Raw genomic sequence first — 18,692 nt, forward strand, 5'->3', positions numbered from 1 at the left:
AAATAGTAATTTTATATTTATATTAAATACTCCCTCCGGTCCTTATTATAAGGAACACTTTGGAAAAAACACACATACCAAGAAACCTTATCTTTCTTAATAAAAATTCTAAAATTTTACAATCTATTCCAAAACTAACCTTGGTGTATTAATTTATCCTTAGGGAATATATCACTCTAATTAATGCATAACTTTGAAATGGATACAATTTAATAAGGGTAAAAATGGAATTGTAAGAATAAATTTAATGATTGTTTCTTATAAAAAGGACCAATTTTTTTTTTCAAATTGTTCCTTATAAAAAGGACCGGAGGGAGTATATAACTTTTTCATAAATAATTATTGTTTTTCAATAAAATTTACTATTTTTCGTTACGTTAACATGCAATTCCTCTGTCATATTTTATAAGAGTTACTTTGACTAAATGACGTTATTCACTTATCTTATTTTGACCATATTTTTTTAATAATATATAGATATAAATATTAGCATAAGATCTTGTTTGATTTGTTTTGATGATTATTTTCAAAATATCAAATTTTTATAATTTTTACTAATAAAAATAAAAGAAATTAGTGATCAAAATTGTGGATTAGCATACGTGCAGTAGTCAAAATAACTCCTATATTTTGAGACAGATGGAGTACAATATTGCATATATTAGACAAACTCATATATTAATAATAAATAAATAAATTATATTTTATTTTAATATGTTTAACCAGTACTCGAGAGTATTGTTTAGCGTGACTATATTTTTAATAATCTCAAAATATGACTTTTTCTTTGTGGATGATGATATTATCTATTTTATAATATGTACCAAAAAAAGATATTATCTATTTTATAATGTGCAAGTTGAATTGATTAAGAATAGAAATACTGTACATTAGAAATAAGAATGTAATTACAAGTTGGATTATTCTAATTTTAGTACGACCGGCTTTACTTACATTAAAGTATGAAACTATGAATCTAGTTTGCAGTTAAGTTGAGAATGGACGCAGACTTTGCTTATACAGATATGGGTGGATATAGTTGTGGGGGGTGAAGTTGTATTAAGCATATTTTCATTTCAACTTTCGCGTGTGTGCCGCTAAAAATAGGACATGAACTTTTATTTAGTTTGGTCTAAAGATGGAAATATGTGAGACCTGATAGTGACGTGGATTTCCTGCCAAAATTCCTTATGCAATAGAATCACGCGTTAACGACTCATAATTTCATATTAGATCAGGTAAAGTTATTGCATTTGCATTACATATTGAATTTCAAATTGGCAATTTTCACTTATCTATTTTATGAGTGAATTTTTAAAATAAAATTATTTGAATTAGTATTCACAAATAAAATTATAAAAATATATATTTCCCTTAAAACTTATTATTACTCTCTTTATTTCTTTATCGAAAATTTTAATTTACATTTTATTCCTCTATCAAAAAGTGAAACTAAGTAAAATAGATAATTTGCTACCAAAGTTAAGATTGATATTTGATAGAGTACCAAATATCAATCAATTTATATAAATTGATTGACACAATTACTCTTGGGTACTTTAAGAGGATAAGGACTAAAATGAGAAATTATATAACTATACTAAATGCATAAATTTAATCATTCACATGAAATTAAGAGAAGAGAAAACATGAACCAGAAAAATAAAAAATACATACTTAATAAACACGTATAATTATCCGCTAATAAGTAAAAATACATACTTGATCGAATAGAGAGTAAGTAATAGATAATTTGATACCAAAGTTAAGAATGATATTTGATAGAGTACCAAATAAGAAGATATTATCCTAATCAAAGACAATACATAATCTAATATAAATTGATTGACACAAGTACTCGTAGGTACTTTAAGTACTCTTAGGTACTTTAAGACACTATACATATTAGGATAAGGACTAAAACGAGAAACTATATAATTATATTAAATGCATAAATTTAAACATTCACATGAACCTAAGTATTTGTTTGGTTCAAGAGAGGGGAGGGGAGGAATTTTTGTAGAGGGGAGGGGAAGGGAGGTGAGTGGAGGCTGGAGGGAATATATTCATGTTTGGTTAAAAAGAGTGGAGAGGAGGGGAGATATTTTAATAACAAATATGTTTGGTTCACTAAGGGGAGGAAGAGATTTTATAGCTAATTTACATTTTTATCCTTATAATTTTACGACCAAACATAATCCTTATTATCTTCGACTAGATCAAACCATATGTTTTGATACCAATTTTCCAATCATAATGATAGAAAATAAAATATGAACAGATCAATTTAATTTTTAGCGAATTTAATTCTAATTGAGAAATTTCCATTCACAATCCCAATTTACAACCTAGAAAACAAATCTCATTGAATTAGTTGCATCCATTTTAACACAATAACCTCTCAATTAGTAACAAAAACAAATATACACTAGAACATCGACCCGTGCGGTGCACGGGTCTAATTAGCTGTAAGATATATAATGATTAAATAAGATATGATAATTCCAATAATATAAGGTATATGAAAAAAGTTGAGTAACATTAAACGATAGTTCAACAATAATTTTGGATAAATATTCATCCAAAGAAAATTATGTTATATTACGGAAGACTTTCTTATAGACTACATTCGAAGTCTTAGTTGTATCTTCACCGTTGTCATCGATGATCAATATTTTTAATCCTTTTCTAGAAGTAACTCTTGAAATTGCAACATACAACTGACCATGTGAAACACACTGGCGACGGAAGATATATCCCAATATGCTTTAAAGATTGTCCCCGACTCTTATTATAGTAATCGCAAAAGAAATCATTATAGGAAATTGTCTCCGTTGAAATTTAAAAGGAATTCTGACGTCAGATGGTGTCAGAGAAAATCTAAGTATGAAAACCTGATCACCAATATTACTTCCTGAAATACTTTTTCCTTAAAGAGCACGTTTTCCCAATCTCGTAATAATAAGTCTTGTTCCATTGCATAATCCTAATATTTGATTCAAATTCCTTAATAGCATAACTGGAACTCCAACTTTAAGTCTCAACTTGTGATTTGGAAGTCCCGACGTAGAAATCGTGTTCAAAAATTCGGGACTATGAACATCATCCACTGTTTGACCGTCTACATTTTGTGTGAGTGGAGTATCATAACTCAAATATGTTTTTTCTTCGTCAGGAATTAAATTCAACATATAATCATTTATTGTGTCGACTATTGAATTTTTAGGAGTTAGTATAGCTCTATTTTGGAAATACGTTATATCGTTCATGTTTTGTAAAAGTTGGGGATATGTGCTTTCAACGATAGAACCAAGAGGATCACCTGAATTTGGAATCAATAAATCTGATGGAATGTCAAGTTCTAAATCATCGTCGTTGTCATCTCCAATTTCTCCATCGCCAACACGTAAAACCTATTCAAAAAACAATCTTCTTTGTTCAACGTCTACACTCGAAGTACTACCGAGAAGCCTTATGTTTCTACTCAATGTTAAAACTTCACAAAAATTCCAAAGAACCGAAGAATTAATAGTAGCATGAACAACTTTTGGTCTTGTATCTTTGGGTATTACTTGTAGAATTTGTCTAAAATCTCCGCCAAAAACAACAACTTTTTCACCGAAGGGAATGTGTTTTTTTTTTTTATCAACAGACTTGAGAATATCTTTTAAAGTTCAATCAACAACTTCGAAACAGTGTTTGTGCATCATTGGTGCTTCATCCCATATAATGAGCTTTGCTTTTTGTATTAATAGCGCCAAATGACTTTTAGGAACTATGGTACATGTTGAAAACTCGTCAACATTTAGAGGAATACAAAACCTTGAATGTGTTGTTCTACCGCCAGGTATGAGCAATGCAGTGATCCCACTTGAGGCAACTGTTAAAACTATCTCACCTTTTGAGCGTAATGCGGCTGACATGGCCCTCCAGATAAATGTCTTCACTGTACCGCCATAACCATAAAGAAAAAACACATCAGGTTTGTTTTCGTTAACTCTTGTCATGATTGTGTCATATACTTTACGTTGCTCTGAAGTCATAGTTGACATCAATTTAACATGTTCCTCAGCTAATGATTGTCCGTTATAATTCAATTCGTCGTGTATTAAACTATTTTGTATATCAGGAACTAATGATGTGTCTGCTCTAGGCATTGGAAGATAATCTTTTAAACTTTTCTCACAACTACGTAACATCATCTTAATATCTGCTAGTGCATATTGTATCAATTGATCATCGATTAATATTAAATCTGCAATGTTAAAATCAAAATAATGAGTATGAATTTATAACTGCACGAAACCTATCCCTTAAAATTATACCAAATTGTCCTCTTCCGGTGTATACCAATGTAACCCAAGCCCCGATACGGCCGATATTGTAAAAATCTTTTAAAGCATACCAGCCATGCGTTAAATAAATATTATTGTTAATTTTTTCGACTAATACTTCAAATTGATTCGCGAACGGATCTACCAAAGTTGCGAAACGATAAATTTCGTGTTGAAAATCAGCAAAAAACATCTTCGGAAGCATCACTGCACCCTATAAAATCAATGAACAATAGAAATGTTAGGAAAAAAGAAATTTGAGTTTTTTCCATTTAACAATGTTCTATGAAATGATGAATACTGCATATTATTTATTCCTTGTTAAGTATCAATCTAAATCTAAATATAATAGAAATCACTCACTAAATGCAAAATTGTGTCGTGTGTGAAAATCCTAATATCAATACTCGGTATCATAATTTTAATAGAAATAACATATAAAATAAAATAAAATATAAATAATTGAGAATTTTGGTGTAAAAAACAATCTATTAAAAAATTTGGAACTATACTAACTTCGGTTACGCAAAACTCAACGCAGTATGTCCGATATCTAATTTGCAATTCATTAACTAACTTCTCCCGATCAGATAAAGGATTTGCAATTTATATATATATATATATATATATATATATATATATATATATATATATATATATATATATATATAAAGCTAGCATAAAGTTTTAAAACAATATCGATTTCAGGAATAAAGATAATAAATCACAAAACAAAATGAAAGTTTATACACACATCTGAGTAAATTAAGTCGAATTGTGGTGAAGTTGTTAACATGAGACATTGAAATGTGAAAAATGTTTTTCTTTTTTAATAAATTTCAATATTGTTGAAGGTGTTATAGTATATATATATATATATATATATATATATATATATATATATATATATATATATATATATATATATATATATATATATATATATATATATATATATATAGGGTTTTCTAACTTAGACCCTAGTTAGGTCTAAGTTAGCAAGGTGCACCTTTTCAATTGGACCAAAATACCCATTCTTTTAATTTTTGAAAGAATAGAGCAACAGGGGCATTTCTGTAATTTTACCCAACAGTACACGCGCCCCCACCTTCTGAAACCATTAATAGACGCGGATCCAATGTCGCACACGTACCGAAGGACCATGGTTACAGACTGTTGATTTCCATCAGACAGCCAAGATCTGATCTCATCAAGACTGTCTGATCAATCAGACAGCCCAGATCATCCTGATTCATCAGATTCCAGCGCCTGCGCCACACTGGATTACAACCTGGAGAGAGAAAAATTTGCTTTTTAAAAGTAGGACACGTGTCACACAATGGTTGGCTGGGCGTGATTTTTGTTCATTTAATACTTTGAACTCAATTATTTCGTTGTAAATTAATTTTTTTTATTTTTATACCAAAATTCATAATTTTTTTTTGTCTACAAATATAGACTTAGTTCGTTTGATTTGGACACCAAAAAAAAAACGCAATTTTTCACTACCTTAATCTCATTTTTTGTCTACTAAATACGTTACTTGTGTGTTGTAATTTAACACGCACCACTCAACCAACTCACTGAAACCATTATACCAGGAAAATAGTAGATAATATTCTGGAACTTTTGGTATATTTTATGAAATTTTTGGAGACCTGAAACTATTTTTAGTTAATTAAATGAGATAAAACGGTAATTAAAAACTAATGTTTGCTTCTGAAACCATTTTACTGGTAGAATGGTTGCACATAGTTGTATTCTGAAACCATTTTACTGGTAGAATGGTTTCAATGAGTAATTTATTAATTGTGTTTGCTTCTGAAACCATTTATCTGGTACAATGGTTTCAGAGAGTTGTAATCTGAAACCATTTTGCTGGTAGAATGGTTTCAGTAAGTTGATTATTAGTTATTTGCTTCTGAAACCATTTAGCTTGTAGAATGGTTGCACATAGTTGTATTCTGAAACCATTTTACTGGTAGAATGGTTTCAGTGAGTAATTTATTAATTGTGTTTGCTTCTGAAACCATTTATCTGGTACAATGGTTTCAGAGAGTTGTAATCTGAAACCATTTTGCTGGTAGAATGGTTTAAGTAAGTTGATTATTAGTTATTTGCTTCTGAAACCATTTAGCTTGTAGAATGGTTTCAGAGATTTGTACTCTGAAACCATTTTCCTGGTAGAATGGTTTCAGTGAGTTGATGTAAGGTAGTGAAAAATGAGATTAAGGTAGTGAAAAATTGGGTTTTTTTTTCTGTGTCCAAATCAAACGAACCAAGTCTCTATTTGTAGAGAAAAAAAAATTATGAATTTTGGTATAAAAAATAAAAAATAAAAAATTAATTTACGACGAAATAATCGAGTTTAAAGTATTAAATGGAAAAAAATTAACGCAACCAATCAGACAGCGACACGTGTCCTGCCTTTTCAAAAAGCTTTCTCTCTCCGTGTTATCCTTCCACCCACGCGCGTGGATTTTGTCCAATCACACGCTGCCACGCGTCCTGGGGGGTGGGAAAAGAAGTTGGGGCCGCGTGTATTGTTGGGTAAATTACAGAAATGCCCCTGTTGCTCTATTCTTTCAAAAATTAAAAAAATGGGTATTTTTGTCCAACTGAAAAGGTGCACCTTGCTAACTTAGACCTAACTGGGTCTAAGTTAGCAGCCCCCTATATATATATATATATATATATATATATATATATATATATATATATATATATATATATATATATATATATATATAAAATTTTCCAAATCACACGTGATAATAACTTTCCAAATCTCACATGATAATTATTCTCTAAATTTATGATCCGGTAGAAAAAAATCATTGATCAGGAAAGACATAAAAATATTTCGTGATGAATAATATAGTCAACAATAATTTTGATATGATATACTTTTAAAATTGATGGTACTTATCAATTATTGCACATAATTTTAATCACAATTGGTATATTTGTCATAATGATTGGAAATATTGCCTTGCATTGAATGTTTGTGGGTTCGAATCCTAATCAAAGCTTATAATATAAAAGATGAACCAAACACATATAATTAAAAATATCACCTCCCCTCCCTTTCCCTCCCCTCCAAAAACCATCAACCAAACACACCCTAAGAGAAGATAAAACATGATCCAGAAGAATAAAAATACATACTTAATAAGGGTCAAGAGAAGTAAGTTTCCATCATTCAAAAGTCCTTTATTATGATTATTATATCGATGAGTAGCTAAATTCCTTAAGTTAAGTTGAGTAAATGAACTTCCCTTGAACTATTTGAGCCATGTAATTTGTTGATGTTATATTTATTGGCAATGAACCTAATATAGATTTTCTATAAAGAGTCGACCAGAGATGAAAAATAAATAAAAAATCACTGTATATGAGTTATACTAAACAGTGCCCCGCGACACTTGTTAAACATACCAAAAATAGAAATAAAAAATAAAATTAATGTTGATAAGACAACTTTTTATACTCTATCAATCTATTAAATGCATCAATTCCAAAACAAAATTTTCATGTTTATATGCTTAACCAGTGCTCGGGGCATTGTTTAGCATTTTCTATTTTTAATTGTATGGTAAACTATGCTCAAAAAAATCTTAAGGCCGTGAAAAATCAGATAATATTTTCATTTGAGAATTAAGTTTATAATTATTTTATATTTATATGGTGACTATATAGTCCCGAAGATGAAGATGAGATAAATAATATATCTCCTAATAGTGTAGAATGGGAAGTGAAGTAATACTTTTCATCTCGTTTTATCCCGTAACATCGTTAAACTCATATGATGCAAAATTTATCTCAATTTTATCGTAGAATTTTAAATCAAATTATTCAAATAATATATTAAAATAAATACATAAATATTAAAAAAAAGAAAATAATCCCGTGCACGACACTCACTGTGATTAAGCTGCCATCTAATCATGTAAATGAGTGGCACCACTATGCAGCGATTATCTATAATAACATAAAAGATCTTCTCACTAGAAACTCGAGGGTTAGATTGGTGCATACTCTTCGGGAGGGGAACATTTGTGCAGATTTCTTAGCCAAGTTTGAAGCTCGCAACCATGAAGCTTATTCTCTTATAGTTGTTCCGCCGAATGAAATGAGTCTTCTACTGCTAGCTGATGCTAGTGAGACTATTTTTTCTAGATAATTTTCTTTTTGTCTTTTCCATTTTTCTTTCATCTTGTACCAAAAAATAATAGTTAAAGTGTTAAACCTATATTATTTGGCATCTCAAACAAGAAATAAGTACAAATTCACGAAGGATCGGTATAATTTTTTCAAATATTATAAATTCATAATACTACTTTATATTGTAAATCCACTTGAAATCAATATATTCCTATAAAATCTTTTAAAATCTCAATTCAATATACAACTAAAGTTGTCGGTTTAGAAATGTCAAAAAAGAAAATCATATGAAATTGACGGCAAGCCGTGAACATTGTAGAGCGGTAATTTCTCTCTTTTATAGCATCATGAATTTCAATCTTATTCAATTTTCACTCGAATTGCTTAACTTCTTCTTTCCATGCTAGCAAATTTGAAAGGAACAGTTATCAAGAACTCCACTCCATATAGTGATTATTTCAAATTTTCAATTCATATAACTACTATACTCTAATTATTGTCTTTATTTATTTGTGTTCACGTTTATATAAGGAAACTTGTACTCCTTTCAGATACAAATATAACAAAAAAAATCACTTTTTAAATTAATTGAATGATGGATGTATCTGAACTTTAATATAGTCAAGATATATCAATTATTCAATAAATCTAAAAAATATATTTTTGCTTATATTTGTGTCCGGAGGAAGTATTTCTTTTGTAGTTAATCCTTTTATTTTCATAGGAATGAGTGGAAATTGGAATTCGATAAAGTCAGATAAATTACTGAAATTGAATTTAAGTTCTTTCGACTTAGAACCGACCAAAGTTCATTACTCATTTAATTGTAAATAGCTATTTCTAGCATACAACTCGTAATTCCATATGATTTTGATGGTTTTCGGTTTTAAATTTCAGTTTTAGCATACAACTTTTTCATAAACAGCCCAAATAAAATAAAACTTCTTGAAACAACGGCAGGCAGACACGTGAAACTTCTAAGAAATTGATTGAATAATCTGTCAAATATTCCCTAAAATTTTAAAATTCGTCAAATATTTCCTGCAATTTGAAAATAGATAAATACCCCTAAAATTATAAAAAGTCAATCAAATTGCCTTCTTACACTACCGGTCGAGCCCACATCATAATTTGATTTAATAATTTTAAAGAATATTTAATGAATTTTAAAATTTCATTGAGAATATTTGACAGTTTACTCGAAATTGATTGTTTTCCTCACTCTTTCTCTTCATCTTCCACTTTCATTCTTATCAAATTATCCCAATCGAACTCCAAATTCAGATTCCGATGAGTTTCTTCCATAGGCAGTGCTTTGATTTCGTGTTGAACCGAGTCAAAGCGATCCGAGTTGAGTTCGTAACTCAGCCGGCAGACTCGATTACCTTGTTTTCCCAGCGCTCAATCTTCAGGTGAATCGATCTTAACTGAAGAAGAAGAAATTGAAGATGAAGAAGAAGAAGTAGTTAAGGGCAGTTAGGTAAGTATACATGGTGACCTAGCTTGGATTTGATTCTACTTTGCTCCAAATTGTGGCGAAGTTGGTTAGTTACAGTGTTCCAAACTCCAGCCTCCAAATGGCCAAAGTCACCACCGCTTACTATTTCCTCAAACCACTTCACTCTCTCTCCTTTTTCAGATTCACTTCTTCACTAGCAACCGAACTTGCCTCATTAATCGAACAAAACTCTTCTCCTGCCAAAACCATTAACCCTAAACTCCAAACTCGTATGCAACTCAAACGCTTCCTCGAGCTCCGAATCAAAAAACGCGTCAAATCACAACTCTCTCACCACGACGGTAAATTCCACAACTTAATCCAAAACGTCGTTTCAAATCCCCAAACCCTCCTTGATGCTTACAACATCATCAAAATCAACTCCAACATCCTAACCGTTTCCGCCGAAGATAACGGAGACGGTTATTTCCTCAATGACGTGGCACAACGTCTTAACGAAGGTAGTTTTGATGTGAATGCGAATACTCATTCCATCTCGACGAGAAAGAAGAAGAAGAACAGAAGAGGATTTGATGAGAAGGAGGAGGAGGAATTGTTGATGTTGGATTTGGTGCTTCCTAATTTGAAGCTGAGAGTTGTTCAGGAAGCGTTGAGGATTGTTTTAGAAGTGATTTTCAAGCCAAATTTCTCAAAGATTTCGCACGGTTGTCGGAGTGGAAGAGGATGCGTGGCGGCGTTGAAGTATATTTGTAAAGGTGTGGTGAGTCCTGATTGGTGGTTTACTTTGCTTGTGGAGAAGAAAATTGATAGATTATTGATGGAGAAGTTGGTTTGTGTAATGGAGGATAAGATTGAGGATGGTTGTTTGTTTGGTTTGATTAGGAGTATGTTTGATGCTAGGGTTTTGAATTTTGAGTTTGGTGGTTTTCCTAAGGGAGATGGTTTGCCTCAAGAAGGGATTTTGTCTCCGACTTTGATGAATATTTATCTTGATTTGTTTGATAGTGAGTTTCATAGATTGTTGATGAAATACGAAGGTGTGTGCGGCGGTGGAGAGGTTGTTGATGGTGATAAGCCGAGCTCTGCATTGCGCAGTTGGTTTAGGAGACAGTTGGCTGGTAGTAGTAATGGTGGTGTTGGTGGTGTTGAGAGTTCTGGTGTTAAAGTTTATTGTCTTAGGTTTATGGATGAGATTTTTTTCGCGGTTTCTGGTTCTAGGGATTGTGCTGTTAGTTTTAAGTCTGTGATTGAGAATTATTTGAAAGAGTCTTTGATGTTGGATGTTGGGGATCGGACCAATGTGTTGCCTTGTGTAGGGGCTGGTAGCGGTGTTCGGTTTTTGGGGAGCTTGGTAAAGAGGAATGTTGAAGACAGTCCTGCTGTGAAAGCGGTTCACAAGATGAAAGATAAAGTTGAAATGTTTGCCTTGCAGAAGCTTGAGGTTTGGAATTATGGGACGGCTAGAATAGGGAAGAAATGGTTGGGTCATGGTTTGAAGAAAGTGAAAGAATCAGAGATCAAACATTTAGCTGATAGTAGCTCGCTTCTTAGTCAGGTTTCGCATTTCCGAAAGTCCGGGATGGAAACTGATCATTGGTATAAGCAGTTGTTGAAGATATGGATGCAGGATGTTGGAGTGAAAAATGCCAAAAGTGAAGAAAATGTCTTGTCTAAGTTTGTTGGAGAGCCGGCTCTTCCGCAAGAGCTAACAGATTCTTTTTACGAGTTTATGAAACAGACAGAGAAGTATATATCTACTGAGGCTGATTCTATTCTCAAACTTTTTCCGAATAATAACAGCTTGACAGAACAGGTGATAGCTAAAACTGAGATCATTGCTCCTGTCTATGCCATAAAAAAGCGTCTCGAGAGGTATGGATTGACTACACCAGATGGTTTTGCACGATCTGCTAATTTGCTTGTCATGCACGATACTAGTGAAATTATTGACTGGTTTTCGGGGATTGCTTGCCGCTGGCAAAAATGGTACGAGAACTGTGCTAACTTTAATGAGATAAAGCTTTTGATATCTGATCAAGTTAGGAAATCATGCATTCGTACTTTAGCAACAAAGTATCGGATACATGAAATGGAGATAGAAAAACGGTTTGATGAAGAACTTAGCAGGCTTCCACCAACACAGGACGCAGAGAAGGAGACAGTGAATGAAGACTTGGGTGTTGAAGTTTTTGACAACGACGAGGCGTTAATGTACGGAATCACGTATAGTGGTTTGTGTTTGTTGTCTCTGGCAAGAATTGTGACTGAAGCAAGACCATGTAATTGTTTTGTAATAGGGTGCATAGCTTCAGCACCAAGAGTCTATACTCTTCATGTAATGGAAAGACAAAAGTCTCCAAGCTGGAAAACTGGGTTTTCGACTTGCATTCATCCAAGCTTAAATAAACGGCGATTAGGGTTGTGTAAGCAGCATTTGAGGGATTTGTATCTTGGTCATATATCACTTCAGTCCATTGACTTTGGTGCATGGAAGTGATTGTCTTCAGTTTTATGATCAGAAACTATATCAAGATGTTTGGTTTGAACTTTGGTCATCATGTATTGCTTCATTTCATCGAAGATGAAGGTTCTATTGGAAGCGAGTTGCATTTCAGAGACGGGATTCTGTACTTACTACTTGTTGGCCTATTTTATAAAGGTATAAAGGTGATTCTTATCGGCCTTTAACTATGAGTTTTAAAGTTGAGTTTGCAAATTATTTAAGCATGTCTCATTATTTAGAATGCGTATTTGTCGGGGCATCATATCTCCCGAGAAGTTTGTGACACTCTTTTTTCAGGATTTCTTCATTGAAGTCCAAAGTAGACATGGTTTTCTATTTTAAACTCCTTTATGGTTGCTTCTTCTATACACTGCCTTCACATAGTTGAATACAAGTTTCAGTATTCTACTAATTAGCTGTACTTGTTTGGATTCAAATTTGGAATGCTTTTGAAAAGCCAGTTGACAACAAAACATGTGAAGTGTGTTAGTAACATACTCCCTCCGGTCACTATTATAAACAAAAAATACTTTTTAAGTTCACCGAATAACTGATGTATTTGGTCTATAATGTAGACCAAATACATTAGTTATTCAATTGTTCAACGAACCTAAAAAAGGGAATTTTTTATTTTGATAGTTGACTGGAGGGAGTATATCTTTTGTGGAATCCCTCTTTTTTGTTTTCTTACGAGGGAGGGGGATGGGATTGACTTGGTGATCTATTTTATTGGATACTAATGCGTTTTTTCCCCCTTAAAATGGTAATAATGTCATTTGTCCAGGTTTGTGATTTTGGGCTTTCCCGCTTAAAGGCCAATACATTTCTCTCTTCCAAGTCAGCTGCTGGGACTGTAAGTTTAAATTATCTATAAATAATGTTTTCAGTGTCTAATGGTTCAGAGGTTTGTTTGAAATAAATAATAAATTGTACTCCTTTTCCTCCCTTAGCCTGAGTCGATGGCTCCAGAAGTTCTTCGCGACGAGCCATCAAATGAGAAGTCTGATATTTACAGCTTTGGAGTAATCATGTGGGAGCTTGCAACATTGCAACAGCCGTGGGGTAATTTGAACCCGGCACAGGTTTGTTGTCTCTACCTACAGTACCTAAAATTACAGTATGCTTAATAGTTTATATTATAAACTTATAATTATGTTGCATCAGTTTTTATGGAAGATTCACATTATCTGAAATTTACGAAGTAAGAATATACAATATCGTATGAAATAGTACACAGCTGGTAATTAAACTGAAAATGATTGCAAGAAGCATGCATAAAACAGGTCAACAACGACAGGTATACTGTTGAAGTGGTTAGTTAAAGGTGTTTTAATTTATGCTTACTTTGATAATAGGCCGTTAAGAAAGAGAAGTGGGCCTAATGGGCTGTGGCCTGTAGGTGTATGAAAGCCTGAAAGGAGGAATAATGGGCACAATCAGTTAAAGGTGAGAAGGCTGTGAGTGGTATACTAGTGGTTGAGAAGACAATTTTGGCATTACACCAGAAACCAAGGAAGAAGAAAATAAATCAACAATCACAAAAAGAAAAAAGAATAGAAATCGACAAAAAGAGAGGAGAGGCAAAGAGGGGTTTGGTTGAAGAGCGAGGGGCGTGAAGCTTCTGCAGATCTGCAGCATCCTTGAGCTATTGTTGAAATTAATATGGCAAAAGCTATTGTATTATTTCAGCAGAGAAAATACTTGGGGATAGTAGGTTCAGCAATAAAGAGGGAAATAAAATAGATACTTATCTTAATAATTTTTGTAAATATCCTAATCCTTATAATAAAAAAGATAAGTGCAGATTTGTTATATTAAATCTGTGATATCTTCTAGATTTATTTATTTTTCTTTGCACCAGTTCTTTTCCAATGTTATTTCTAAAGTATTATATTCCCTTTGGTCATTACTACAACATTCACAAATATGTACCTTCCTGTAGGTTGTTGCTGCTGTAGGCTTCAAGGGAAAAAGACTTGAGATCCCGCGCGAGTTGAATCCCCAAATAGCTGCAATAATTGAGGCTTGCTGGGCCAAGTATGGTTACATCTGCTATTTTGTATTGTACTTAAATTTTCTGCGATAGATTTTATTCATATATACTTGATGTGTTTGATTTACTGCAGTGAGCCTTGGAAACGCCCTCCTTTCGCCAGTATTATGGACTCTCTGTGGTCATTACTCAAACCCCCTACACCTCAACCTGGTCTTCCAAACATACCAAGTCTCACCTGATGGTTGGAACACTGAGTTCTTCATGCACACACACAGGATTTTATTGGTTTTGATGTCTAACAGGATTACACCGTTTTAAGTGGTCATAGGTGCGTTCCTAATTCCACAATGGTTTTGTCAACACTAAATCTATCTTTGATGTAGTATTTCTCTATCTTTGTCAATATAAGTTGGAGTGTTTATAAGCTTTGGTTAAAATAAGCTGTGAATTGTTGTAATCATGCTGAAAGTGTTAGAAAATTATGAAGTTTTGTTAATTGCTTACTGCATGTCCAACCTCTTGTGGTCAAACTAATGCTTGTTCATTATTTTTGTTTGCAGAGTCGAGTTGTATATTTCTTTTCTAATTGAGGGTTGAGAATACTGATTTTAAATGCAAAGCAAGGATACTCAATCCTTGTTGCGACTAAATTGTTTGATAGTATCTTTCAATTTCGCCTAGAAAAGCTTAAATTTTTTCTTTCTCAGAATTTTGATGTAAAAAATATTCCCATTGTAATTATATCGAGTTAATGACAAGTAACTTTACCTGCTTTTCTTTTGCCTGTATTCATATCATTAATTGGATCTGAGGAACATGAGGAAAAACAAATTGAGAGAATCCACTCTCAACTGTGACCATCCGTTGTACAGATTCTCCTTGTTTGACTATAGAATAGAAACCAAATAAATAATAATTGGTAGCACCACTTTCCACCAAAGTTGCCCATTCTATTTTTAGTTCCTTTTTCTGTTAAGAGTTAGCAACAAAGTTGTGCTTACGTACTAACATCACAGATGACACAAGGAAATGGATTGTCTACTGTTTGGATGAATCTGATACAACACAAGAGTACAGGCCAACAAAAATTTCGGCGAGCAACAGTGTTGTGTACACAAATATTTGAGTGGTGGCTCACATGGCAGTCTTTAGAAGCTTCTAAATGATAAGGACAGAAAGGTGCCTTTTCGGCGTGGATGGTAGACAATCTTTTCTCCTCTACACAATTGGTAGAACCACTTTACACCATCCTATCTGTAGTCTCATGTTTTTTGCCAAACAGTAGTATAAGTTTAAAGGCTATACAGAATTGCTGTTTCTGTTTTTAAGGAAGGAATGATCGAACACCACTTCTTACTATTCCTCGATTTCTTATAATCATTGGCTGCCATTTCTTAGCTTCGGTTTAAATCCCTAAACAATTTTTCTCTCTATATGGTTAATGTTTCGCAGGGATATATTTGAATTTTAATATATTAATGGAGAGGAGAATATGAGTAAACAGACTGAAACGTATAAAAACAAAATAGATTGTTGTAATTGTTTGAACCTAGTGATTTTACTGTATAGATATTTTATTTAGCACGTGGATTCGAACCCATGTTGTTTGAAGATATTTTTACTGATTTTGTACAGAATTTGATGGAGCCGTCCAACGTTCGATGTTCTTAAATGCAATGTTAATGCAAGCAAGCTTTAATCAAACCTCCTATACCACAAGTTTAGGCTAATGCATTAGGGACATGGATGGAAGATTTGTGACAACATATTCAGGTTGGGACAATTCGGTGGTGAATTACATGAAGGGGAAGCAACTACACTGTAGTGCGATGCAATGACTGCAATTTGTTGTGTTTGAAAGAGGCTTAAAAATCTTTGTTGAGTTTAGTGAAATTCTATCAAATATTAGAGAGCTTTTACTTTCTAACTACAACTTTGTGGTTTAGTTTACAGCTTTCTTAAAAAATAATTGTAGTATAAAAAATTTGAATTCTCAAAAAACATTAAACTTTTTATTTAATATCAAAATACTCTTACAAAACAATTTCTACCACCATTTCTAAATGCAATCATGCAAAGTCACTAATAATTGTGTTTACATCAATGTGTTATATAAGACAAAACTAGGGATGACTGATGAGTTGCAGGCTTGTAAAGAGAAAAATAGAGGAAGATGATGGGTGTGTGTTGATATGCAGCGAGATTGCAAGAAGAAAAGAATTTGCATACATGTAGTGATAAAAAAGTAGTGCGAGGACGGTTTGACAGAGAATTTGATACTTGATATGAGTAAGAGATACATACGCATAGAGAATTTGATCATTGATACTTACATATCTTTGTACCAATTCATCAATTATCAACCGTATCAAATATCATTGTACCAAAATTCATAATTGATACTTGATACAATTATATGTTCACCGAGAGAGAATAAGAAGCGGCAGACAAAACTAAGAATTTCGTATAAATTTTTTGTTGGGCCTATTAGTCCCATAAAAAAATTATTTTGGGGCCCAAATTTTAGACTTATTTTCCTGGACCTAGGGCGGTCGCCCTGTTCGACCTCCCTCAAATACGGCCCTGTCCAGTGACCTGAATACCGGTGGTGAAAAACCAACAAAAATAAAAAAATCTATATTAAGGGCACATGTTAACATTTATGATATATATGAGCATATTTCTCTTGACTTAAGTATATTCCCTTTCGCAAAACCTCTACACCAATTTTTTTTTTATCTTCCCTAAATTTGTCATATCAAACTCAATCTTCATTGACTTCTTAAAGCTTTCAAACATGCATGCATCGTTCCCGATAAAGATCAAGTCATCAACATACAAACTTACAAATAAACTTATTTTGCCTTCTGTTTACTTTTGACAAAAAGAGTATGATCATAATTGCATCTTTCAAATCCTTCCTTAACAAAGTATGCTTCAATTTTATTATATCAAGCTCGAGGTGCTTATTTAAACCCATATAAAGCTTTCTTAAGCTTGTAGACTTTTTATTCTTCATCATTTCGAACATTTCGAACTTCACTTTACTCTCGACTCTTTGCGATGTCTTTGTAAGAAAAACTCTTAAAAGTCAATACATTTTAATAAAATATTTTTTAAAAAATTATGTCAATATAGTCTCGTAAAATCTCAATCCAATATACTACCTCTAAAGTTTGTCAGTTTAGAAGTACCGAAAAAGAAAATCATATGAAATTGGCGGCAAGCCGTGAACACTATAGAGCGGCAATTTCACCATGAAACCTCTCATCTCTCTTTTCTAGCATCATGAATTTCAATCTTATTCAATTTTCACTCGAATCGCTTAGCTTCTTCTTTCCATGCTAGCAAATTTGAAAGGTACAGTTATCAAGACCTCCACTCCATATAGCGATTATTTCAAATTTTCAATTCATATAAGTGTCTTCTTGCTACACTCTAATTATTGCCTTTATTTATTTGTGTTCACGTTTTTATAAGTAAGCTTGTATTTCTTTTGTCGTTAATCCTTTTATTTTCATAGGAATGAGTGGAAGTTAGAGTTCGGTAAAGTCCGATAAGTTACTGAAATTGAATTTAAGTTCTTTCGAAAATTCATTCTTAGGAGCCGACCGAAAGCTCATTAGTCATTTAATTGTAAACAGCTATTTCTAGCATACAACTTATTCGTAATTCTATATGATTTTGATGGTTTTCAGTTTAGATTTGACTAGAGACATTGTTGTTGCTAATTTCAATAGCTTAGAAAATTATGAACGCATAATGATCTATATTTTTGTTGTTATTAGAATCAAAATTTGGGATAATATAAGTTAATTAAGAGAAGACATTGTTTTTAGCAGTGTTGATGCAAATTCTAATTAAATTTGCAAGTCATATCTTGACTGAAAAAAGTCAATATTACTATGTCGGACATCTTGGTCTAGGTTTGAACCTTAAATCTCACATTTGTATGTGAATTTCAGTCCGTACTTTCAGTGCCAATAAATAGAGTAAAAATTTCCACACAACGCTTGCAAAATTGGGTTCGAAAATTCAAATCAAGATACTTCAATATTCTAGAGCGTATCACCACAAGAGTTGGGGGAAGAAAATATCCAACATGTACGTTTTGATCTGGCATTACATTATCATTATTAATTTATTATCATTATCGTTGAAAACAAGAGGCCTAGAGCCTATGGTTATGAAGGACTACAAGACACGATATTGACACTGACATATCGACACAGGTGA

The 18,692-nt window shown here is 32.6% G+C and overlaps 2 protein-coding genes across 2 annotated transcripts; both read left to right on the forward strand.

The window, feature by feature from the left end:
- Nucleotides 1–9,697: 9,697 nt before the first annotated feature.
- Nucleotides 9,698–13,313, forward strand: LOC123917834 (nuclear intron maturase 4, mitochondrial-like). Its single transcript, XM_045969693.1, has 2 exons — nucleotides 9,698–12,616; nucleotides 13,245–13,313. Exon 1 carries the CDS (start codon nucleotides 10,076–10,078, stop codon nucleotides 12,452–12,454), a length of 2,379 nt encoding a protein of 792 aa, XP_045825649.1. The 5' UTR covers nucleotides 9,698–10,075; the 3' UTR covers nucleotides 12,455–12,616; nucleotides 13,245–13,313.
- Nucleotides 12,490–14,695, forward strand: LOC123895552 (serine/threonine-protein kinase CTR1-like). The gene is made up of 5 exons (XM_045945965.1): nucleotides 12,490–12,624; nucleotides 13,245–13,313; nucleotides 13,411–13,542; nucleotides 14,403–14,497; nucleotides 14,587–14,695. Exons 1-5 carry the CDS (start codon nucleotides 12,490–12,492, stop codon nucleotides 14,693–14,695), a joined length of 540 nt encoding a protein of 179 aa, XP_045801921.1.
- Nucleotides 14,696–18,692: the final 3,997 nt, after the last annotated feature.

The sequence above is a fragment of the Trifolium pratense genome, linkage group LG1, assembly GCF_020283565.1.
Source record: "Trifolium pratense cultivar HEN17-A07 linkage group LG1, ARS_RC_1.1, whole genome shotgun sequence".
Lineage (NCBI taxonomy): Eukaryota > Viridiplantae > Streptophyta > Magnoliopsida > Fabales > Fabaceae > Trifolium > Trifolium pratense.